Consider the following 25,103-nt stretch of genomic DNA (forward strand, 5'->3'; position numbering starts at 1 on the left):
CTGGGAGTGAGTTCTTCTGAACCTAGAGATGCAGCCTCTAAATCCATAGCTCAGGTGAGCGTGTGCCCCATGAGTCCCGCAGAAATGTTTTCTTTCCGCTCATGTCTTTGTGTCTGCGGTTTCTGGATAGCATGGTAGTTAAGTCTGATCTCTTCTTAGATCTGTGATCTGGGGCAGTTTATCTCTCTCAGAGCGTCAGTTTCTTTTGGCTAAAATGAGGGCAGTAACAGTAGCTTCTTCATGTGGTTGTTCTGGGATGAGAGGATAGGATTCATGTAAAGCTCGTCTAACTCTGGAAATCACCAAGGACTTAACAAATGGTGTTGATGGTGATTTCAGTTTTCAAAAGGGAGTTATTCACTTCATTACAAAAACAAACAAGGACCCCTCTAATGAGCCCTCCCTGGTTTGCACCTGGGCCCCGGCACCTGGTGGTGCTGGGAGCCATGCACAGACCCAGTGAGCCAGTCTGTAGATGGAGCCTGTTTTGCTGTTGAGTTGTAACATTTGTTGCACTCCTGCATTATCCAGGGCCAGGCTGGACTCTCGGGGCATACAGGGGAGGGTATTTGTTCTCTTTTGCCGAGAGCTGTGAGCTGTTTGGGGGAGTTGCGGTATAGATGTGAGGAGCTATAGCAAGTGTGTCCTGGGCACTTGCCCTGAGCCAGACACAGCTGCGGCACTTATGTGTGTGCTGATTCGCACAACAGACACTGAAGCAGGCACCATTTTTATACCCGTTTTATCAGATTAGGAAACTGAGTCACAAAGAGGTTCAGACAGGACAGAGTCAGTGAACTTGGTGGGTCTGGTCTGGGTTGGGTACCAGACATCTCAGAGGAGTTTGTTTACTTCCCCACAGCAGTTGCTGAGCGGGGTACAGAGGTGGAGCCAGCAGGTGCTGGCGGAGGTGTCGAGCCTGAGCACAGAAGTTCTCCAACGCGGGCACTTTGAGAGGGAAAGGACAAGCGTGGCCAGATACGTGGTCCTCTAGGGTTGGCACAGCCCTGAATGTCCAGAAGGGCTTGGGGATTTGGTTCCCGAGTGATGGGTGGGGTGAGGTGGGGCTACTGAGTGAGGGGTCAGTGTGGTGGCCAGGTGGACACGGAGCTGCCCCCAACCCCTGCTGTGTCCGTCGTGCTGGCCCCCAGTGGACCATCCCCATCACCCAGCCAGAGCTGATAGTTCTCAGACAAAATTTCCAAGTCATGTTGATAATCAGGAATGACACTGAAAACATTAAATAGCTTTAATAAAAACAAGCAAACAAAGCTTTTCTTTTATAATGCATTTGGGAAGAATGCTGCTTGAGCCACATGGTGCCTTTCCCCCTTCCTGGGCCTTGTGCAGGCATCAGCCACCTGGGCCTTCCTTACCCTCCTCGATTATCTGACTCCGATTGCTTTCCGAAGGGCTGGCAGAAGCCCCTTTAGCACCTGCCCTCTCAATATCCTCCTCTCTTCTCAGCACCACCCACCCTGGGTGGGGCTGCTATTACTTATGATGGTGCTTTGGGCTCCTGTCCGATCCACATAAAGCCGTTTTTTAGGTCCCCAGCGTGGGGCGGTGAGCTCAGTTTTTAGAAGGTATCCACTGTTCATTCATTCTTGGTTTATTCACATCTTTTGGGACACCTGCTGTACATCAGGGTCTGTCCTAGGGCTGTCGTCCCACTAGGCACAGCTTGTCTTTTGGTCAGTGGGGGCAGATAGATGATGATGCCATGTGCTGAGGAGAAAAGGGAAAGGTCAAAGGAGACAGTGAAATTCAGGAAGTCTGTCCCCTCCCTGGTCCTCTCCCTAATAGTCAGTCAGGCTTTTCCTGGAGTGGGGTCTGTGGGGTCTCCTGGAGCCTCCCTGAGGATCGAGAGGCCAGGCTGGAGCAGGGTCTGGGTTCTGGTGTGTGAGGGGCTTGGGTGGGATGCACGTTAAGGGACCTCCCCGTCTTGGGTCTAGGATGCATGCCTTGGGAAATGAGGGGCCTGAGGTGGGCGGGGCCCCTGTGGCCTCTGTCAGAAGCACTGGGTGGATCAGCCTTGGGAGGACACAGCAGTGGGGCTGCAGAGGGCTGTAGCTGGCTCAAGGACCACGTGGCTGAGATGGTGCCTCCCTGGCTGTGCAGAGAAACTGGATGAGATCCTGGCAGCCGCTGCAGAGCCAACACTGAGGCCAGACATCGCAGATGCCGACTCAAGAGCCGCCACTGTCAAACAGCGGCCCACTAGTCGGAGGATCACCCCTGCTGAGATCAGCGTAAGCCAGCCAGGCAGCTGAGGGCACTGGGGGGTGGGCGGGGCATGGGGTCGGAGTGCCATGTCCCCTACTGGGTGTTTGTGTGTTTTTCTGGGGTGGGGGTCCATCATTTGATCCACTCTCCAGGGGTGGGAGTGAAGGACTCTACAGCCTCTCCCAGAGACACCGGGGCCCATCTCAGCCCCCAGAACGGCCACAGTCCAACACAGGCTGAGCCCTCACTCCTGGCTGTGGCTTTCGGTGCCTCCTGCCTCAGGCAGGTTCTGTGCCACATCCAGGACCACCTAGAGCACCCCCGCTCTGTGTTCCCCCCACCCACTCCTCTCACTTGGTGCCTCTGGGCCACTCCCCTAGCTTCACCTGGGTCAAACCCAGGGCCTCTGTTCTGGCCCCGTCTGCATCAACCCCACCCAGCACTGTCTATAGCCGGCCCCACTGGCTGTGTCCTTGCTCCCTGGGGCAGGGCCTGGGTCTGATTCCTGGGTCAGGCACCTCGGGCACCAGCACTGCTGGAATTAGTGCATGAGGCATCTGATCTCAGGTTTAGGAGGAGAAGGGGTGGGGCTGGATGGAGACTGGGGACCCCAATGCCTAGAACCTCCATATAACCCCCCAACTCCCACAGTCATTGTTTGAGCGCCAGGGCCTCCCAGGCCCAGAGAAGCTGCCGGGCTCCTTGCGGAAGGGGATTCCACGGACCAAGTCTGTAGGTACGGCTGGGCTGGGGGCTGCACGGCACCGGGAAGAATGGGGCTGGGGCTGGGGGGGATGCGGGGCTAGAAGACCTTGTCTCTCCCCACCCTTCAACTGGGGTTCCCAGTTTCTCTCTGAGTCCTGCCTCTCCCTGGTCCCAGCCCAGGAATCTCATTTGTTTGTGGACATATGTAGGGGTCAATCCTTCCTCCAACCCAGAGATTCTTTGCTGAGAGAGACCCTTGAAAGCTTCTCCCATATCCACTGCTCCCCATCCAGTGGGCAGCCCCCTCCTGTACCTCTCACTGACACCAGCATCCCTGTCTCTGGGGTCTTCCATCTCCTGTCCTGGCTGCTCCCCCTGCTGCCTGAATACATGTTGAGATTTTGATCCTAAAACTACCTTCCCTTTGAACCTGCCCCCAACCCCCAGGTATTGCTCTCTCTCTCCTCTCCTTCACAGCCAATTTTCTCCAAAAGTCACCTGTACTTGCTGTCTGCTGTCTACCACCTGCTCCTCAGCCTGGGGCAGGCTAGCTCTGTCCATACCTAAACTGAAATTGCTCCCACCAGGGTCGCCAATGGTTTCCAGGGCATTCTTCCCAGTGGACACATGACCAGCCCTCCTCTTACTGACCTTAATTGGCATTTGATTTTTCTGCTCCGTCCTCCATGAAACTCCCCTCCCCTGGCTATAGGACAACACTTCCTGGCTCCCCCTCAGTTCTCAGGCTGCACCTGTTCAGTCCCCTCCGCCACACCAAATATGGGTTCTTCTCAAGGCTGTGTCTTTAGTCTCTTTACCTTCTGCCCCTGTCTCTTTGGGGCCTCATCACACCCCAGCCACTGTCAGACCCCACACTTGGCCATCTCCTGTCTTGACCCAGACTGGGTCATTCAACAAGCCCCACCCACTGCTGATCCCTGTAGGCATCCAGTCCCCCCTCACCCGCCCACCAGTCCATCCCCCACAGACCTGTCCACTTTTCTGTCCATCTGTCCACCTGTCATTCATCTGTCCATGTACACCCCACCACACCAACCATCAGAGCAAATGTAGTGAGTCAGCACTCACCACAACTCGTCAGCACTCACTACAACTCTGTTTTATGCACACTGGCTCATTCACTACCTACTGTAACCATGCTGAGTTAACACGACTAGTGCCTCTATGTTACAGATAGGGAAACTGAGGTAGAGGTAAGATGACTTGTCCAGGGTCACACGGCTGCCGTATCTGTCTTCTCTTCCCTCATCTGGCCAACCAGCTGCCCAAACCCCAATCTCTCATTCACCCCGGAACCCCTGCTGATTGATGCCCACTCTAGGCTGACCCTGGGCAGGGTCTTGGGGCTCAGGTGGGGTAAGTGACACGTCTGCAGACAGCTCAGCTCAGCAGTGATATGGTGAGTGAAGGTGCATGTGCAGGTGGAGCCAACTAGGGAGCATCAACCACATCTGGGCCTCCTGGAAGGCTGGATGGGGTGTTTGAACTTAGACATGCAGGATGAGTGGGGTTTCTGGGAGATAATCAGGTGAACTGCTGACAGAGGCCTTTGCATGTGGCATGGTCCTTCAGGGACTGCTATGGGTCATTTCTGTAAGTGGGAGGGTGGGGAAGAGAGCAGATGAATCTTCAGCTACTTGGAGCTGAGAGGTGCTCCCCCTGGCTCCCAGACCTTCCTGGCCTAAGCCCTGGGCATCCTCTGTGGTTTCCTCCTCATTCTTTACCTCCCTGACAAATTAAGAGGGGTCTGCCTCCTTACATGCCTTGCAGCCCTGCCCAGCCCTTGTTGTCTTGCCCCTAGAGCACAGCTTTGGTCTCCTCATGACCTCCTGCCCCAGCTTCACCCTCTGGTCCATCCCTTTGGCCAAAGGAGGCTTTCTGCAAAGTAGATTATCACCCTATAACCCTCCAGTTGACCCTCTGTGGGCTCCTCATTGTCTTGGGCCCTGGGGACCAGCCCCAGCCCTCTCCTGCTTCATCTGGGGACACATGTCTCCCCTCCCTCTGACCTGAGTCTACCAGCACCTGCTGTTCTCCACCTGTCCTCACTGCCCAGATGGCCTGTCCCTCAGCTCTGTCCAGTCCCAGGACTAATTGAAGAGGTCCAGATCTAAGTGACTGCCCTGAAGGATGTGAGCCTCTCAGTGGGAATTGCCAACTCTTCCCCGCTCAGTCCTCCTGGACTCCCCTGTGCTCAGTCCATGAATGAGCTGGAGGGGCTCATCTCTAATTCCCCTTGCCCTGGCCTGCTGCTCGTTGCAACATGAACGTTAGTTGAGGTGTCAGACTCCCGGGGCTCCCCACCTTGTCTTGGCTGTGTGACATGATTGAATCCTTGAAAGCTCAGGGTCCTGATTCATAAACATTGGGACCATCTAGGACTTAACCTTCAAGGCCACTCTGAGGCCTACCTAGTGGGCTATACTCACAGGCTGAGTGCCGAGCTCAGCAGCGACTGCTTGTGTTGTTAGTGGACGTAGGTTCTGCATTTGGAGGCTGGCATACAGTAGTGCTTGAGAAATGCTCGCTGCTGTTATGTGGACAGAGGGCCCCAGCCCCACCCCAGGTGGGATCAGGACAGATTCTTCGTTTCATCCTGAGGCGAGGGACCTGTCTTTACCCTAAGTTAGAACTTGGCATGCCAAGCTCCCTGTATCCCCTCAGAGCACTAGCTTTTCCTGCATAGCTCTGTCTCATGCACAGGCTTGGGGTGTTCAGTGCGTGTTTGTATGCTGCACAAAATACGCAGCAAGGAGGAGACCCAGCACGGACTTGGAACAGATTATGTGTCCAGTGGTGGGGGTGGAAGGCAGACCTAGAAATGAGGATGACCATGACCTCAGCTGCTGTCCTGGGCTGCTTCTACGTGCTTACCCTGTGCTGTAAGCTTTAAATGGCTCCAGTTCACACAGCCCCACAACGGGGGGGGGACCTTTCTCCTGAGATGAGGAAAGTGAAGTGCTAAGAGGTTAAGGAACGTCAGATAGTAACTGGCAGAGCTAGAATTCAAGCCTAAGTCTTTACACAAAAGCCCACCCTTGCTGTGCCTGGGGATTACAAGAGCTATTATGCAGGACAAGATGCAAACAGTGCAGTGTGGGAAGCCTGGTGAGAGCACCGTGGTCACTGAAGGAGGAGGTGGTTGGGAACAGGCAGTCTGCAACATAGTTCATAAAAATGTGACCAAGACCAGAGTGAGACCAGGTGTAGATGCCCCAGGCACTCCACCAGAGACCTGTGTGTGTCAACATGGAGGAGCCATTCATCCACTTTCCTTGGACCGGGCTAACACCCACAGCCTAACTGAACACACCTGTAGCATGATGTCCACAAGGACATTTGGGAGGTCCTGCCAGGTTCTAGCCAGGTAGCAGGACGATGAGCACCCTGAACACTCCAGCCCTGCTCTTGCACAGCTCCTAACGATGTCTGCGTGAGGCAGGCAGAATGGAGTTCTTTTTAAGCCTGTGTTGCCCATGAGAGAACTGACGCTCCGAGGGGCTCAGGGCCTAGCCTGGGGTCACACAGCCAATTCAGAGTAAAACTAAAGTATGTCTCAGGTGCTCAGCCTGCAATTCCATTTTAATCCTCCCTCCCTCCCATGCAACCTTATTGAATTTCAGCGACTAGGGTTACAGCAGTGACCTGGCAGGCTCTCCCTGTCCAGTCCAGTCCACACCAGGCTCTGGGGTGGAGCCTCTGGCGGCTTCTCTTCACAAAGCATCTCCCCACCTGGGCGTCAGCTCTCTTTCTGCCATAAGGCATGGCTCCACTGGCAACAGCCCTGCTGCACCCTGTGTACAGTCAGTGTATCACTCCTGCTCTGGGAGAACATCCCTCTCAGTTCTGATCATCTCCCTTCCACTTCTGGTTGCCACCTGGGCCGCCCAGTGACACCTACTTGTTCCGCTGCTGGTGGCTCTGAGATGTGGCCTTGTTTGGTCGGGTGGAATGCCCTGCACCACTCACTCCTAGTTCTTCCCTGCAGTTCTGTCCTGAGCACTGTGGGGGCTGCCCCTACCCTCTTGGGGGTGTCTTCTTTGGGCCTTCTCCATGTCTTGGCCACAACCCTGGTAGTCAAGGTTTGGGTCCTTTCTCAGAGCGTCTGCTGGTGGGGCCTTCCTCTACCCTATATCTGAACCAATGCCTCTCTCTCATCTTCGAAAGAGCCCTCCTGACCCAGCACTGGGCCTGGGGTACCGAGCCTGGGGGGTCCAGGGACAAGCCCAGACTAGGGGCCTTGCTCACATCCCCTGCTCTGAGCTCCCCTGTCTCCCTGCTCTCTAACCCCGAGCCGGCCCTGACCCCGTCCTGTCTGGCGGGCTAGCGCCTGCCGTCATTTTCTAAGGGGCATCCTTACAACCCTTGCGTATGGGACCGTGGCTGCTCTGGGGTGGCGTCAGGGCAGGGCCAGCCTCTGCGAGGGGCGGGCGCCCGGGTCCAGAGGGGCCTCCTCCTCGAGGGCACTGGCTTCCAGCGCCCTGGCCGGTCTCACCAGGCCCCTCTGTCCGCAGGCGAGGATGAGAAGCTGGCGTCCCTGCTGGAGGGCCGCTTCCCGCGGAGCACTTCGATGCAGGATACTGCCCGCGAGGGCCGCGGCATCCCGCCCCCGCCGCAGACCGCGCCGCCGCCCCCGCCCACTGCCTACTACTTCGACTCCGGGCCGCCCCCCGCCTTCTCGCCGCCGCCTCCGCCGAGCCGCGCCTACGACACTGTGCGCTCGAGCTTCAAGCCCGGCCTAGAGGCGCGCCTGGGCGCGGGGGCCACGGGCCTGTATGATTCCGCCGCGCCCCTGGGGCCGCTGCCCTACCCCGAGCGGCAGAAGCGCGCGCGCTCCATGATCATCCTGCAGGACTCGGCGCCCGAGGCGGGCGACGCCCCTCGGCCCCCGCCAGCGGCTACCCCGCCAGAGCGCCCAAAGCGCCGGCCGCGGCCGCCAGGCCCCGACAGTCCCTACGCCAACCTGGGCGCCTTCAGCGCCAGCCTCTTCGCGCCATCCAAGCCTCAGCGCCGTAAGAGCCCGCTGGTGAAGCAGCTGCAGGTGGAGGATGCTCAGGAGCGTGCGGCCCTGGCAGTGGGCAGCCCTGGGCCCGGCGGCGGCAGCTTTGCTCGCGAGCCCTCCCCGACACATCGCGGGCCTCGTCCGAGCGGACTCGACTATGGCCCTGGGGACGGCCCCGGGCTCGCATTCGGCGGCCCAGGCCCGGGCAAGGACCGACGGCTGGAGGAGCGGCGCCGCTCCACCGTGTTCCTGTCGGTGGGAGCCATCGAGGGCAGCTCCCCAAGCACGGATCTGCCCTCCCTGCAGCCCTCCCGCTCCATCGACGAGCGCCTTCTGGGGCCTGGCGCCACCCCTGGCCGAGACCTGCTGCTGCCCTCTCCTGTCTCTGCTCTGAAGCCATTGGTCAGCGGCCCGAGCCTTGGGCCTTCGGGCTCCACCTTCATCCACCCGCTCACCGGCAAACCTCTGGACCCCAGCTCGCCCCTGGCCCTTGCCCTGGCTGCCCGCGAGCGGGCTCTGGCCTCCCAGGCACCCTCCCGGTCCCCCACGCCTGTGCACAGCCCTGACACAGACCGCCCTGGGCCCCTGTTTGTGGATGTCCAGGCCCGCGACTCTGAGCGAGGAGCCCTGGCCTCTCCAGCATTCTCCCCGAGGAGCCCAGCCTGGGTTCCAGTGCCTGCTCGCAGGGAGCCGGAGAAAGCTCCTCGGGAGGAGCGGAAGTCACCTGAGGACAAGAAGTCCATGATCCTCAGCGTCCTGGACACGTCCCTGCAGCGGCCAGCAGGCCTTATTGTCGTGCATGCCACCAGCAATGGGCAGGAGCCCAGTGGGCTGGGGGCTGAAGAGGAGCACCCGGGCACCCCAGAGCTGGCCCCGGCCCCCACGCAGTCAGCAGTAGTGGCAGAGCCCCTGCCTAGCCCCCGGGCCCAGCCCCCTGGCAGCACCCCGACAGACTCTGGCCCAGGGCAGGGCAGCTCAGAGGAGGAGCCAGAGCTGGTATTCGCTGTGAACCTGCCGCCCGCCCAGCTGTCCTCCAGTGACGAGGAGACCAGAGAGGAGCTGGCCCGCATTGGTCTGGTGCCACCCCCCGAAGAGTTTGCCAATGGGGTCCTGCTGGCCACCCCACTTCCTGGCCCAGGTCCCTCACCCACCACGGTGCCAGGCCCGGCCTCAGGGAAGCCGAGCAGCGAGCCGCCCCCCGCCCCCGAGTCTGCTGCAGACTCAGGGGTGGAGGAGGCCGACACACGCAGCTCTAGCGACCCCCACCTGGAGACCACGAGCACTATCTCCACAGTGTCCAGCATGTCCACCCTGAGCTCTGAGAGCGGGGAACTCACCGACACTCACACCTCCTTCGCCGACGGACACACTTTTCTACTCGAGAAGCCACCAGTGCCTCCCAAGCCCAAGCTCAAGTCCCCGCTGGGGAAGGGGCCGGTGACCTTCAGGGACCCACTGCTGAAGCAGTCCTCGGACAGCGAGCTCATGGCCCAGCAGCACCATGCCTCTGCTGGGTTGGCCTCTGCCGCCGGGCCTGCTCGCCCTCGCTACCTCTTCCAGAGAAGGTCCAAGCTGTGGGGGGACCCCGTGGAGAGCCGGGGGCTCCCCGGGCCCGAAGACGACAAACCAACTGTGATCAGTGAACTCAGCTCCCGTCTGCAGCAGCTGAACAAAGATACACGCTCCCTCGGGGAGGAGCCGGCTGGCGGCCTGGGCGGCCTGCTGGACCCTGCCAAGAAGTCGCCCATCGCGGCAGCTCGGTGAGCAGGGCAGTGTGGGGAGGGTCCTGTCCCACGTCCATGGCCCCCCTTGTATTCTTCCTCTTGTTCATCCACAGTTCCTTTTGTTCTCCCTCCATGGCCCGTTCTGTCCCATCCCTCACTTGTTCGTGGTCCCCTCTCCTGTCTTCCCCTGTCCACCTCTCTGTTCTTTATCTGGCCTTGCTTTGTCTGCCTGGGACAGGAGGCTCTTTCAGGGATCTGAAATATCAGGGCTGCTGTTCTCTCCATCCCTGTTGGTGCTGGGAGTGGTTGCTGGGCAGCCATCAGAGACCCAGGCTGGGCATGAGCACCTCCACAGCCCTCCTGGAGGCTCCCCAACCCCGCAGTTCTTGCGGACTGTCACTCTTGCTCCTGACCAAAGCTGCCTCTACCATTAAGGGTCATTCTGTGGTCCACTCTGAGTTGCAACGACCCCCCTCTCCCCCAGCTATTTGGCTTTTCTGTGGCGCTGTGCACCCCCCTTCCTCCCTGTGGCCAGGTGGCTGCCCCATGTGGCAGGTGCCACCTTTCCTGTAGACCTCCTGCCTTGCTTCCTTTTGAGGCCCAGAGTACACTGGTTCGTTTTCCTTTTGGGACCCACCACCAGCTTCCTATTTTCTGCCCCAGAAATATTTCTGTCTCTCCGTACTGCCTGAGAGTCCCTTAAACACAGATTCCTGTGTATGATTTTCAGAGTGTATTAAAAAGGCATTCTTAGATGGGAGTCACGCCATCTCTCAGCACCCTCCATCTACCCTCTCGCCTTCTCTATACCTTCCCTGTCCTGTCTGTTCACCAGGGTGGGGACTTGAAGAGGCCACCTTGTGCTTTGGAAATGGCAGGAAGGCGCTGGCTTGTTGGGAGGGGCTGAGCAGGGGGCTGGGGTGCTGCTCTGGCTGGGCAGAAGCTGCCAGAGCCCCTGGGCTGATCCCTTGGATCTTTCCTTGAAGACCCCATTCCCAAGGCTCTGTCCCCGAGGGGGACCCCCTTGGGTCTGTGGGCTCCATGGATGCTGGTAGGAGAGCTGGTTCCTGCCCATGGGTGCTGGCCTGAGGCAGCGCTGGTCATCCCCTGGCTGGTCCTTGTCTGCCTCTTTCAAGTTGCCTTTGTCTTCTGTGACCCTTAGGCCCTCCTCCCTCTTCTGGCTTTGGGGGGAATGTGTGGGGCGCCACCTGCTGACTCCCCCTTCTTGCTACTGTGAATACCAACCCAGTGGGCCCTTTCCTGTTAACCTTGGAAGGCAGAGTTCACAAAGCAGTGAGGGATTCTGGTCTTACTTAAAAGGCTTGTCTGATCTACCTTCTTCCAGTTAAGGATTCAAAGACAAGTAGGGGCTTGGGAAGCTCGTGGTGCCTCTCCTAAGTGGTCCAGGAAGGCTGCTCTCCAGCTCTTGTCATCCCAGGGGTTTGCTCTGGGGCCCTTTCCCCTTCTTGCCTCTTCCAACTCTTAGTTGAGTGTAAAAGCCCTTTTCCCAGCAGGGCAGTGTTGAAAGTGCCCTTAGAGTGGGCATCATGGGTGTTGCCAGGGGTGTCCAGCTGGGATGAGCAGCTTGGGTCCTGGGCTTCTGCAGGACCAGACCCCTGAGGGTGGGGGTTCCCTCACCCAGCCTTGACTGGCCCCCATCTTCATCTCTGCTCCTCCTCCCTCTGTTCCTCTGTTTCCTTGGTCCCCATGAGCCTCGACCAGCCCCCGTCTTTGCTCTCTGCTCCTCCTCCCTCCATTCCTCTGTCCCCTTGGTCCCCATGAGAATTAAAGCCATTTGAAGTGGGCAGCACAGTGCAGGCCCTCAATAAACGTTTCCTGAATGGACGAATGAACGCAGCTACATGCAAGTGCCGTCTTTTGTGGTCTGAGGTCTAGGAGGTGGCTCAGGACAAGTCCCACAGAAGGACAGACACTTGGCTCTGATTTACTGGTTGTGAGCCCCCTGGTCAGGCCCAGGTGAGCCCAGGTCTTGTTGTTTGCTCTGCTGCCCCCATGGGGCAGCTGGGGCTGTTGCAGGGCAGGACGGAGGTGACTGCTCAGCTGGCACCTTCCAGCACACCTGTCTGAACTTGTCTTCGGCATCTCTCTGTCAGGGTGAGGCTCTCTTGTCCCAGGGTTGTGGGCCGTGCCAAGACCCTGTGTTTCTTGGACCTGGAGTGGAGAAGGTCAAGACCCGCAGTTCCAACCTTCCCATTCTGTCTGTCCCGCACGCCCACTGGAAAGTGAGCCTCTTTCCCTCAGTAGTTCCTGCAAAATTCGAGCCTCTGATTGGCTTCATGTGGGTTCCCTGCTTTCCCCTGAACCATCGCTGGGGTCAGGGAGATTCAGGGCTGTCATTGGCCAGACTTGAGTCATATGCTCTCCTAGCAGCTGAGGCATGGAGTCAGCCCACCTAGCAAACAGGTGCTGAGAGTGAGGGGAGGGTGGTTCTCCAAAGGAAAAGCAGGCAATGTTACCAGACAGCCTGAAATGACAGACGTCCCTTGTGACATGGCCCTCACCAACTTGAGCAACTTGCTTCATTCCCCGACATTGGCTTGCAGTCAGATGGCCCTGGATTTCAGCCCTCAGGAGGTCACATCTGAGCCCTATAGTCTTTGACAAGCCACTTACCCCCTGTGAACTTCAGTCCCTCCCCTGTGAAACATACAGCGTCACCTGTGAGGCACCGCGTGCAGGACTGTAGCACAGTGCGTTCTGACGATGTGAGCAAGCTCTGTCTTTGCTGTCATTAGTGCCCAGGCCTTCAGCCAGGCCCCTCAGTTAACTCTTAGAGTTTTCATGGGAAAGTAAGAGGGCTTACTGCTGCACCAGAAAATATCAGGTCATGTTGCGTCATCCTCTCAACCATTGTGTTCGATGGATAGTAATATAGTCTCCATTTTCCAGAGAATAAAACGGAGGTTCTGAAGAGATCTATTCCAGCCAGCAAGTGGTGGCATCTGTCTGACCCCAAGCCCCAGTAATTGTCCACCATAATCTGGAGCCTCTGTCATTAAATTCCTGGTGACAGACACTGGGATTATGCGCAGTAATCCCTCACACAGAAATTCTGTAGACTGACACCTTTATTTATCAGGTGTGTTGTAACAAACAGCACATATATTCTGAAGTCATTTGTACTGGAGCCACACATTGTCACCTGACGGGCACAACTAATTGGACCCCCTACCCGCCTGTCCTGGCCCATCTCCCTTCTGCACCCGTTCATGTTTCCTTCCTCTTGTGCTCTTTTCTTGCCCTTAGACCTGGGTGAAACCATGCCCTATGGGTCAGGCCCCACTGCCCACCTGAGACCCTTCACTTCTGGCTGCAGGCAGGGGCTGAGCAGGGGATGCTGTGGCCATGTCGAGTCAGCTCTCCATGTGGCCGGCAGTGGCTGTGGTGCCCATCGGGGCTGCTGGGCAGCTCTTGTTCTCCAGCCAGCAGTGGGTAAAGTCTGGTGCTCATTTCTCATTTAGTGATAAAACTGCTAACGATACTGTCTTTTAGAGAAATATCCAAAGTGTGGGAAGTTCTGATGTCTAGGTGGGGCTATTTCCTTCTCAGGACCATTCCTGGCAGAGGCCCCAGGGCAATTGCCACGGCCACTTAGAGGCTCACACCCCTGAACCTTGTCCCCTGGTCCCCCATGTGTTCCCTCGATTTCCCCTCCAGGCCTGTCCCTCTCCTCACTGGACTGACACTATAAGAAAAGAAATGCCCCTCTCTGCCCACCTTCCCCACTGATGGCTTAGTGTAGGCTCTGATGTCCTTTAGCCACAAGATACTCTGTGGCCTGCAATCTTTCTGGGCAAGTTAAGCCACCCCATATAGCATGGATTTGAAGCTTGGTAACTTGTGGAAATTATCGGTTCATCTGCACCAGAGCCACCTTTGACTTGTGGGTGGAAGCTGGAGGATGCAGCACCCATGTGCTGCAGGACCTTTGGCTTTTTGCAACATCGATCCCAGACCACCTACCTGCTTTATGCCTCGAGCTTCGGGTCTAGCCCTGGTAGACAGAACGTCTGTCTTCTCAGAACCCCATCACTGTCTCTGAGGTGCACATCTGCTCTGAACTCCATTTGTCTTTAAGGCCCCACAGTTGGATTTGAATCCTGCACGTGGTCTGAGGTCCACAGTTTTTCTGAGCCCCACAGCAACACTCAGTTCTGCGGTGGCTCTCAGTTTTATATTCTGTGTCCCTCACATCTACTTCTATAGAAAAAAAGTTCAAATAGCTTTGGAAACACAAAGTTATTTCTTTCGTGCAGTGCTTCTCGGTGCCTTCCATGTGCTGGGTGCTGTGGTCTCATACCTGTTAGGTTTAGACAGCTTCTTTAGTACATCAGTAATTAGTATCTCGGAGAAGATGCACGTTCCTATGAACCCTGCCCTAGTGACCTGCTGTGGCCCCTGTCCTGCTGACATGTTTGACAGGGATCTGGATAAAGCCCTGTGTGACTGCAGGTGCCTCAAGGCCAACAGGGCTTGCTTTTCTGACACCTGGACTGGCACCTGTTGTGTGCTGGCTGGTGCAGGGGCACTGGGGCCAGAATGTACTCTGTTCTTACAGGTCACACAAGGTTGGGGGCACATGCAGGTGTGTTCCTAAGAGACGTGATCAGGGCTTCAGAAGCCCCGAACTCTGCTTGGGGAGCAGAAAGAGGTCACAGAGGAGGGGACATAGGGACATTTGGAGCATATCAAGGTTCGAGCCTTGAGTGGGTTTGGGCAGCGAGAAGTTAGGGGGGGCTAGAGTGAGACACCATGACCAGAGAGAGTGCACGATGAAGCTTACAAGCTTGTATCTAGTTTTGTATTCCTATTGAGGATTATTTCCCTTAATGAGGCTCCCAAAGTGCAAAAGGCCTGAGGCCCAGACCTGCCCACGTGAGTGCAGTGGCAGAAGTCCTGTGGCAGATGCCAGGGCCAGAGTTTGGTCTTTTTCTTGCCTGTTAAAACCCATGTGCCAGCAGGTAGTCAAGCCTGGGAGTGACACATCACATTATTTTTGTTTGATGACATTTTCAGTGCATGTTGTGTTCCTGGCTTTGTGCTAGGTACCAGGAGTCAAGGAGAACAGTTAGGAAGTGAGGTGAAAGGTTCTGAGTGAGCCCACGAAAGGTATGGATCCAGAGGTGGCTGGGGATGAGGAGGAGGGCATGGGTTAATGTTAGCAGTTGATAACTTGTCAGCCATGGGGTGAAAAGATGGAGGAGCTGCCAGGTCCTGGTGGGGGAAGGACTAGGGGGAGGGGGGGCATTTTGGGGGACCCCAGAAGAGATCTGGAGCTCAGGAGAGACTGGCTGGGCTTCCCATGTGGTATTCTTGGGCACATCGGCCATAGTGAAGGGTGGCAGTAGATGACTGGCCCAGGACAAAGTGTGAACTAAGAGAGGAACCCGGGACGCCCATCTAGGAAGACAGGGGTAGAGAAAAGTGTGCCTCAAAGGGAAACAGGTGGACAGGCCAGCAAGGGAATTCTGCTGACAGCCTTAGCCACTACAGGGGTAGGCAGATGAGGCCAGACCTCACTGGCTGAGGAGTCATGAGGAAGTGAGACAGTACAAGATCAGATGTTGGGGGCCATGGAGCCTTGCTGAGCCATCTTGAGGAAGGCTGCCATGGCATTTACGGGTGATGTTGCCTGGTGAGGTGCTGTGTGTTAGAGGGTGGGTGGCCCAGAAACCTTTTGGGAGGCTGCAGGTGTTTGATGTGGCCATGCCATGGTCAGAGCCTGGCTGGGGAGACACTCAGCTGAGAATGGTGATGGACAGTGATGGGTGTGCATAGGTGGGGCGGAAACATGGAACTCAACCATGGACACTGCTTGGGTTCCTACCCCGGGGATGATGTGGGCAGTTCCCTGTTCCCAAAGAAGAAGAGGCCATGGGCGCCACCCGCTCCGGCCACTTCCTGCTGTGCGCTGGGGCCTTGAGAGGACAGCTTTCCTTAGGCTTCCTGCCATCTCCGGCAAGCTTTGGGCAGCCTTAGGAGTGTGACTGGCCCTCTCCCCAGACTCCAGCCCAGTGGAACGTGGCCCCTCAGTCTCTCACTCAGGTGCCTCCTGGCACCAGCCTGAGTCTCTGGCAGGTGCCCAGTTCGCCGCATCCAGCACCTCTCCTGGGAGGGTCGTCCTGGGTGCCTCTGGAGCCAGCTTGCACTCATTCCAGCCTCCAGCTCAGCTCCTGCCAGGAAGGAAGGCTCCAGAGCCACCCAGACAGGCCTCCTGGAGCCTGGATGCTGCTCTGAGCTCAGGCCAAGCCTCTCCATTGCACTCCCCAGCACCCATCCTGTTCTGTCTGCCTTCACGGCTTATCTGTGTTCCCAACTCCTCAGTATGTGTCTATCACACCCGAGACTCCAGGTATACCTGACATGGCTCCACTGAAACTTAACCCTTGGGGCAGGGCCAGGCAGGGTTCCATCCTGAGATGCAGGTCCCCAAGCCACTGTAGCTGTTTGAGGGTCCTGGGGGGGTGCCTATCTTGGGCTCCTAGCCCAGTTCCACAGGCACTATTCCCTCAGCCTCTCCCTCAGCACTGCCCCCTTCTTCCTAGCAATCACCACCACCTAGGCACCCACCACCCCCTTGGGCATCTTCCCCGTCCCCTCCACTGCTGCCCCACTTTGCCCTGAAGGCCAGGTGGTGCCATGGAGGCCAGATGTGATGGTAGCAGGGAGGGTTTCTTCTGGTGGTTGGTACCTCTTCCCTGAGCCCACTCCAGATGTCCTTGGAGCCTCTCTTTTTTGGGGGGGGGGGCGTGGTCTGGCTTCTTCAAGCAGCTCTGCTGTGGGTCTGAAAAATTGGGAGGAGGCAGTAGGGACAGAGGCTGAGGAGAGAGAGCCAGTGGAAGGCGATGGAAACAAAGTCAAGTGGGAGGGACAGAGCTGGATCTTCAGGAAGAGGCTGACCTTGCACAGGTGGGAAATGAAAAGACAAAACCTGCTGTAAGGGGAAGAAGGATGCTCGGATGCCCTGTGTGGTGTGGACTGGGCACCAGTCAGGATAGCACAGAGGTGGGCGGTGCTGGGGGATACTGAACCCAGAGGGAGGGGTCCGTAGCCCAGCCCAGGCAGGGGGAGGGGGAGGGAGGTGGGATGGCAGCTGGAGAGAGGCTGGTCAGACAGCAGAGAGCCCAAGGGGACACTACGCATCGCCAAGTGCCAGGTGTCTGCTGATCACTTGCCACACAGCATTCCATGTGGATGGGCACTGCTGTGGTCTGTGCTTCACAAACTAGAGAACAGGCCACACAGGCAGACCAGGAGCCCACCCAGATCTGCCCAAGTCGCCCTGCATTCCCCTCTCCAGCAGCTCCAGATTTGCTCCCTCCCATGGCACCTGGGCCCACTGCACCAGAGTTCCTTCCTCACTGGGTTTCCAGCCAGGGGGTTCCTTGCACCTGGCTGCCCGTACTGTGGTCGTGACTGTGGGCTGTGCGCCTGCTGTGTGGGCCTGGGCCGCTAACACTCTCTCTCATTGCTCTCTCCTGCCCATCTGCATGTGGCTGCTCTGTCTAGCTGCGCGGTGGTCCCGAGCGCCGGCTGTGTAAGTGAGCATGCCCATCCCATGCCTCTCACTGTCCATGCGCTGCACCTGGCCACCTGGGTCTTTGCTCTGCTTCGCTTCGTGGGGCTTCGGTGCCACTGACAGCCCCCTGAGGCTTTTCCTGGCCACAACAGGGGATAGGGAAGGAAACAGAGGTGGGCGGTGGAGGGGATATGGGAGGAGTGGGTTTTCTCTGGAGGAGTCCCCCCAGGCAGGCCTCCTACCATGGCCATCCTGGGGAGGGGCTGAAGGTCTGGGGTCCTGTCAGGTGACGTTGGGAAGTGAGGCACCATCTGTGTGTGTGTGTGTATGTATGTATGTGTGTGTGTATGTCCGTGTCCACACACGTGCCACTGTGTCTGTGTCACGAGCAGGCCGCTGCCACTCCTGCTGCTGCATGTCTGTGACACATGTAGGCTCTATTGCTGCTGCTGTGTGCTGTCCTGCGCAGGGAGGCAGAGTGTCATGGGTGTGCCACTGCCTCACACCTGTCCTGCACGTGCTGCTGCTCTGTTCTGGCGTGAATGCTGCCTGGTGTCTGTCTCAAATGTCATGGACTTGTTCAGTTTTGTGCTGCCACCAGCCTTTATCACGACTCAGCCATCCCTGAAGCCAGCCCAGGCTTCTCTGGGTTTCCTCATGAGAGCAGGGCTGTGTGGGGAGTGGTGAGGGGTATTGCCAGTCTTACCCCCCAGGAGATGGGTGGATGGGGCAGTGCCCAGAGCCAGTGTCCAAGGCTGTCAGGGATGGGGCAGTCAGCCTTTGCCAGGACAGGCTGTCTTTCCTCTGGTGGGCTGCTCTTGGAGCCCATGGAGTGAAGGTGGCCACTGGTTTTACTCCTCATATTCCATTCAGTTTGGGGGTACCGCCCCCCCCCCGCCCCCCCCCCGCCCCCGGCATCCGCAGGGCACTGGCTCGGACCCTGGGGGGACACACAAAATGGCTGGAGTAACCATAGGATCCCATCCCTCTTTCTTCCTCTGGCCCTAAGGCTACCTCCACTAGCCCCAGCCCCCGGAAGTGAAGCGTCCTCCTGGCCGCAGGCCCCGCTCCCCTCTGCCCACCCCCACCTCACCTGGCGCCCCTCACCTGGCCTTGACCCCCTCTCCCTCCGCAGGCTCTTCAGCAGCCTCGGTGAGCTGAGCTCCATCTCAGCACAGCGCAGCCCTGGGGGCCCGGGCGGCGGGGCCTCCTACCCGGTGCGGCCCGGCGGCCGCTACCCTGTGGCGCGGCGCGCCCCGAGCCCAGTGAAGCCCGCGTCGCTGGAGCGGGTGGAGGGGCTGGGGGCGGGCGCGGGGGGCGCGGGGCGGCCCTTCGGCCTCACGCCTCCCACCATCCTCAAGTCGTCCAGCCTCTCCATCCCGCACGAGCCGAAGGAGGTGCGCTTTGTGGTGCGCAGCGTGAGCGCGCGCAGCCGCTCGCCCTCGCCGTCGCCGTTGCCCTCGCCAGCGCCTGGCCCCGGCCCCGGCCCCGGGGCCCCCGGCCCGCGCCGGCCCTTCCAGCAAAAGCCACTGCAGCTCTGGAGCAAGTTCGACGTGGGCGACTGGCTGGAGAGCATCCACTTGGGCGAGCACCGCGACCGCTTCGAGGACCACGAGATCGAGGGCGCGCACCTGCCTGCGCTCACCAAGGACGACTTCGTGGAGTTGGGCGTCACGCGCGTAGGCCACCGCATGAACATCGAGCGCGCGCTCAGGCAGCTGGAAGGCAGCTGACGCCCCACCCTCACCCACGCCCCGGCCGCGCCCTGCCGGCAGGGCCCGCACCTCCACCCCCCGGGCCGCGGGCTCGGCCTGCCCCCAACAATGGCGCCCGGGCCAGGAATGTTGCATGAATCGTCCTGTTTGCTGTTGCTCGGAGACTTGCCCTGTACATTGCTTAGTGCCCTCCCCGGCCGGCGAGCCCCACCCAGCACACGGTCAGGAAGGGCGCGGGCCAGGGAGGCTGGAGCCAGAGGGGATTGGGGGTGGGGTGCTCCGGCCTGACCATCTCCCGCACAGCTCCTGGTGGCTGCTCTCCCAGAGTGGGGGGCCTAGTCCAGCATGCGAGGTCAGGACACACCTTGGTGACTCGGGGGGAGGGGGGAGACATTGGGGTTCTCCGTTGGGGGCCAAGGAGCCCCCGTTTTGCATATTTTAATCCACTCTATATTTGGAACGAGAAAAGGAACAAATATCTCTGTCCTTAATAGCTTCCCTCCCTTCCCCTCCAGTCCTCCCACTGGTTCCGCTGCGGCTGCCCAGTCTTCCATCTCTGGCCCCTCACTGCCACTGCCACCCCACATGGGGCGGGGGACGCTCCAGCTGGTCTGGGGTTGGCCAGGGTCCTAGTAGCCCGCCCTGGGGCCCTGGATCGGCCCCCTCCCCTCGCTGAGCTATAGTGTGCCCCACCGACCCTTCAGGTGCTGCTTGGAGGAGGGGCGGCAGGCAGCCAGTACTGCTGGGCACTAGCAAGGTCAGGTGGTCTGGGAGACCATTGTCCTGGAGGGCAGGGCCCTAGCACCCGCCCCTAGCCATGTCCCTCACAGGGTCCCTCCCCAGGAGGGGTCTCGCCTCCTCCCCAGGATGTTTGGCAACTACAGCAGAGAAGCCTCCCTGCCTCAGACCCCAAAGTCTCCTGTTCCCGCCCTGTGTGTGTGCACACGTGCGAGTGTGTGAAACTCTGGGTGTGACTGAGTGCATGGGAGCCCTGTGTGTGCCTGATTGGAGAGTGGTCCTAAGTGGCCACTCGGAACTAGTGTAGGGGCTTCGGAAGCATGCACAGGGTGTGTGCGTGGGTGTGTGTCTGTGAAAGCACGCTGTCTCCACTTCCAAAGAAAGTCAGAGGCCATCCTGCACCCTGGGACCTGCTGTTTGCTCAGCCTATCCTTCCAGAGCCTCGTCTAGTCTGAGTGGGCCTCCTTGGTGAAGCCTTGCTGCCTGGGGAGGCCCCCAAGGGCCCTTGGAGGCGGTGCCGCCACCTATCTGGCTTCTGGGGGGATCATAAGGGGACCCCTAGAATCAGGCCACCGCAAGCCCTGGGGAGAGGCAAAGACCCCAGAGGGCACCCCAGCCCCCCTTACTGTGACTCCTCACACTCAGCAATGACCTGTGGGGTGGGGGGCCCTGGGACGTTTTTAAACCTAGGGTTTGGAGTCTGGACTAAGGTCCATCCACGTCACTCACAAGTTTCTGTTTATATTTCTAGCTTTTTTTAATAAAAAAAAAAAACCAGAAAACAGAAGTTTTCACAGCCCAGGGGCCTGGCACGCCGGTCTGTGCCCGCCCGCCCCACCCCAGCCCACCGGCCCCATTCCCTGGGCAGAGTCACACCCAGTAACCGCTTCACCAACAGACCAGGTCACACACACACAGCAGTCACTGTAATAGACTGCCACATACACTCTCAGTTTCACACTCACCTGTGGGTTTTTGTTTCTGTTCAATTTGGGTTTTTAACTTTACAGGGTCAGTTCCGCTTCACCCCTCCTTTTGTATGGAGTTCCATCCGGGGGATTTCACCCCCTGCTCCAGTCCTGAGGCCTCCTGACCCTGACGTTGTGATACACCCCACAGAGATCTATGTTTCTTATATTATTATTATTGATAATAATTATTATAATATTATTATGTAATAAATTTATAAGAAATGAAACCATTTCTCGGTTGCCTGCTTGAGGAGATATTGGGAGCACAAACTCTGCTGTCCCTTGGACAACTCACATAAACCTCCCCAGCTTTGACACAAACATTTGGCCATATGCACTGGTGACTCTCAGACCCGTCTCTGACCCAGTCTCTTTGTGACCTCCATGCCCCGTGCCTGGCTTCTTGCATCTCTCCCAGAGTCCTGCTGGACCTCAGCCCATGCTTCCTGAGCTGGGAGCTTTCTAGCTCACTGAGTGACCCCTCCTGAGCTAGAAGTCCAGTTGTCCTCCATGGCCCCTGTTCCCTTTCTTCCCCAGTGTCCAGTTGTTTCTAAATTCTGCTGCTCCTGTCTTTGAACCCTCTCATGTCTATCCCTGCTTTCCTGCCCCTACAGCTGCTGCCCACATTCAGACCTTCCTTCTTCCCCCTGAGCTAATAGTCATGATGTGGCCAGTCCTGTGTGGCACCTGGTGGGGGGTTGCCAGCTCATGGGAAGGGCAGAGGCACCTCAGTGAATGGAAGAGGATGAACAGTGAGGTGAGTGGGTGGACACTTTCCTACTGAGTGGGCAAAGGAGACCCAGAGTGAGCAGTGAGATGGTGGAGACTACAGGGCCCAGGGCTAAGAGAGGGCCAGGGGCTGCAAACCTGTGATGTCAAACAAGCTGGACACTAGTCACCTGGTGGGGTTTCAGGAGGGGCAGTGGATTCAAGGCCTGGCCATGTGGGGTCAAGGAGGAGTGTGAATATGACACAATGACAAACGTAGACCTTGACTCAGGTTATCGCTGAGTCAGGGCTTGGGCAGTGGGAGATACCTCCAGGAAAGTGTGAAAATCCCGGAGGAAGTAGGAATGGTTGATAAAGTGAAGCCTTGCGGGCAGAAGAGGGGTGGACTCAGATGTCTTCACCCAGAGGAGGTGAGGGAGGCAGAAGTGCTTTGAGAGAGCAAGTGAAGGTCTGGATGGCCTCGCAGGGAATGGTGAAGGTCCTGTGAGGCAGACGGTGACTGCTTGAATGTGGGACCTTGAGAGGCTCGCGGCTGTCTAGAAACTCCCACAATTTCAATTTTTTTGTTTCATTTTCAAGTTAGAAATTGTGGTCATCATAGAGAAGGGGCCATGAAGGAAGTCAAGGAGTGGGCCCTGGAGGGTCCAAGTGTGGGGGCAGAGATGGGACCCTGACTTGCTCTGGGCCTGAGCACTGTGGCATCAGGGGTGGGTCTCCACTGAGCTGCACATGGAACTCTGGTCTCTCTGGGACTGGGGCCAGAGCTTGGGGGTAAGCACAGCTATTCAACGGCGGACAGGAAGAGCAAAGGCAGTGTGAGCCAGCTTTCCATGGAAATGTCATTGCCCACTCTGGCTCCCAAGGGGTCTGGGGGAGAAGATGAATATCCCTCCAGGTCAGAAGCCACCCTGTGCCTCAGAAGATGAGTCAGAACCTTCAAAGTCTTCACCAGATCAACCTGCGAGAGGGGGTGGAGAAATGGCAGAGGGAAATGCATCTGCAAGTCAGGGCTGAGTGAGCTGAAGCTTCCAAATGCTGAAAGGCAGAGACTTTCTCACTCAGGGCTGGGAACTCCCTTGCACCTTCTGCTCTCCTTATGACCTCAGAATGTTCCAGCTTTACCCTCTCAGGGGGCCCTAAGCAACTCGCCAACATTGTCTCTGGAACCTGGAGCAGAGGCTGTAGCCCCAACTCTCCTTCACCACCAGCCACCCCCAAGGTCCTGTGTACAACTCTAGGGTGGGGCCTGGATGCTAAGGCTGGACAGACAGACAGCTGAGTTTTCTGCTCTGCAGAGGGCTATGCAGAAGAACAGAGGTTGGGGTGGGAGTGAGCAGGAATAGGAGAGATGAGATAGGAAGAGGAAGGAGCTGGTAGGAGCTGGATCAGGGTGAGAAAAAATGGGATGGGAGTTGGATTGCTCGGGTGAATGGGAGTGTGGATTCCAAAGTAAGCAGGAACAGGGAGAAGGGCTGGGGTAAGCTAGAGGGGCATGTGGGGTGTGGAGGGAATGGGAGGAGAGAAGAGGGAGGAGGAACCTGAGGTGGAGGGGATGGGGAGCCTCTTGTCTTGCTCCCTGCACTGGGAGCTCAACCTTGCCCTGAGTCAAGCCCCCATTAACCACTGGGACCCCGTTCTCTGGCCCCAGGGTCCTAACTGTCCTGTGCCTTCCCACCTCCCTCCCTCACACTTGGGAACAGCATGGAGAAGGCAAATGAAATTATTCTCTCTGTTGAGATGTTTGCTGCTTCCATTAGGTTTAATGGCAAAATTAAACCCAGGAGGGCCATGTGCCTAGTCCTCAACCCATTACTGTGGCCAGGGGGGCAGGTACTATGACAGACAGCCCTTCTAGAATCAGAGTCAAACAATAATTGTCTTCTAGAATCTAGACACTGGGTCTTCATAAGGGGTTACTGCATAACCTCTAAATGTTTTGAAAAGCTAGGTGCTACTTTTCATTTTGAAGTTTATATCTAACATTTTCATCATATGTTTAAATACTTTCCAAGTGTGACTTCCAGAAACTTGTACATATTAACATTTAAAATAAATGGTTAGATCATTCTGTTAAATGATTCTCATGGATCTAAATACCGTATCAATTTTATGCCTATCAAAATCCTGTAAAAACACCTGAATAATCTTTTCTTTAACAGTCCAAACTTCAATATCACTTCTTGAATTCTTGTTGCCATTTTTTGAACTATATTTCCAAAGTCTTTTTTGGTTACTTTATCAGGCACAATCTGACAGTTAAAATAAGTGAGTCCTCCTAACACTCAATAGGCAATTTGTAATCTGTTAACACTCATGTTGGTGAAATAGGACCTTCTGATCTTCAGATAGAGGAAGCGAGAGCACCTGACATAAAGGTAAAGAAAAAAAAAGACTTTGGATACTTACATAGGGGAGAAGAGTCCTCCCGAAGCTCAGGTAGAAGAAGCAAGTCTTTGTGACACTCAGGTATGGGAAGTAAGAGACCCATAGTCAAAGTGCCTGAGAGCCCTGACACTGACCTAGGGGAGACGAATCCTCCTTACACTCAGGTAGAGAGGAGGGAGACCTCCTGACCTGCAGGTAGCAGGGATAAAAATCTCATGACACTCAAACAGTTTATATTATTGAGGCCTGATTGCATTCATCTGGGGGAAATAAAACCTCTTGCTTGGCAGGAGGGGAAATAATGACATCAAAACTCAAGTAAGGGAGTTAAATCATCCTGCCACTCATTGGGGGGATAAGCCCTTGTCACTCCCTGGTAAACAAAGATGAGATGTCCTGGCCCAGCAACAGGAGAGACGTCTTCTGCCCTGCAGTGAAAGTAGATTTGGGGAAAATCATGTAGAGAAAGTGACAGCTTCTTGACAATCACATATGTGAGATGAGCTCTCTGGACACTCCTCTAGAGGAAATGAGATGTCCTGACAATTAGGTAGAAGAGACGGAAACACCTGGCACTCAGGTAGGGAAGGTAAGACCCTGTGACCCTCAGATAGGGGAGATGAGACATGCTTATACTAAAGTAGGGGAGATGAGACTATTGGCCATGTAGAGAGAAGAAATGGAAACTCCAGACATACGGCAGAAGAGATGAGGCAGATAGAGATGAGATCACCTGACAATCCAGCATGGCAGGTGAAAGCTCAGAGCACTCATATAGGTAAGATTCCCCCTCTTGACATTCTGATAGAGGATTTAAGACCTCTTGGTTCTCAGAGAAGATGTGACAAAGTGACACTCAGGTGGCAGAGATGAGGCGTTTGGCTCTGGGGTTGAAGAAAAGCGACGTCCTCACATTCAGGGAGAAGAGATGATAGCTCCCTGATACTTAGATAAGACACACGAGACCTACTGGATATTCAGCTGAGGGGGATGTGACCTCCTGAAAGTTATATGAGATGAGAGAGTATGACGTTCAGTAAGAGAAGATACTCAGGTAGGGGAATCAAGATCATGTGACAATCTGAAAACTAACACTCAGGAAGAGGACATGAGGTGTTCTGACACTCAGGTAGGAGAGGTGAGACCCTGTGACACTCATATAGGTGAGATGCAACCTCAGGATGGATGACACTCAGGCTGGTTGAGACCTCACACTCAGGTAGAGGAGGTAAGACTTCCCTTCATGCAGGTAGAGCTGTGACCTCCTCACACTCTCAGAGGAGATGTGAAACTGTTTAATATTCAGGTATGTGAGGTGAGCATGTGTCATACTCTGGGAGGTGAGAT

At 56.8% G+C, this 25,103-nt stretch overlaps 1 protein-coding gene across 5 annotated transcripts in view; it reads left to right on the forward strand.

The window, feature by feature from the left end:
- The window catches only part of SHANK3 (SH3 and multiple ankyrin repeat domains 3), a 51,684-nt gene extending 30,815 nt beyond the window's left edge, over positions 1-20,869 (forward strand). The window contains exons 19-23 of one of the 5 annotated variants that reach the window (XM_023631530.2): positions 2,122-2,252; positions 2,878-2,962; positions 7,467-9,714; positions 17,209-17,236; positions 18,354-18,522. In XM_023631530.2, coding sequence (XP_023487298.2) covers positions 2,122-2,252; positions 2,878-2,962; positions 7,467-9,714; positions 17,209-17,236; positions 18,354-18,374 — 2,513 coding nt within the window. In that variant the 3' untranslated portion in view covers positions 18,375-18,522. Of the gene's footprint in view, positions 1-2,121; positions 2,253-2,877; positions 2,963-7,466; positions 11,536-17,208; positions 17,470-18,353 lie in introns of those variants that run through there. The other 4 variants (XM_070254291.1, XM_023631529.2, XM_023631528.2 and 1 more) reach the window with 4 other exon arrangements.
- The last annotated feature ends 4,234 nt before the right edge of the window (positions 20,870-25,103 follow it).

Source organism: Equus caballus, chromosome 28 (assembly GCF_041296265.1).
Source record: "Equus caballus isolate H_3958 breed thoroughbred chromosome 28, TB-T2T, whole genome shotgun sequence".
NCBI lineage: Eukaryota > Metazoa > Chordata > Mammalia > Perissodactyla > Equidae > Equus > Equus caballus.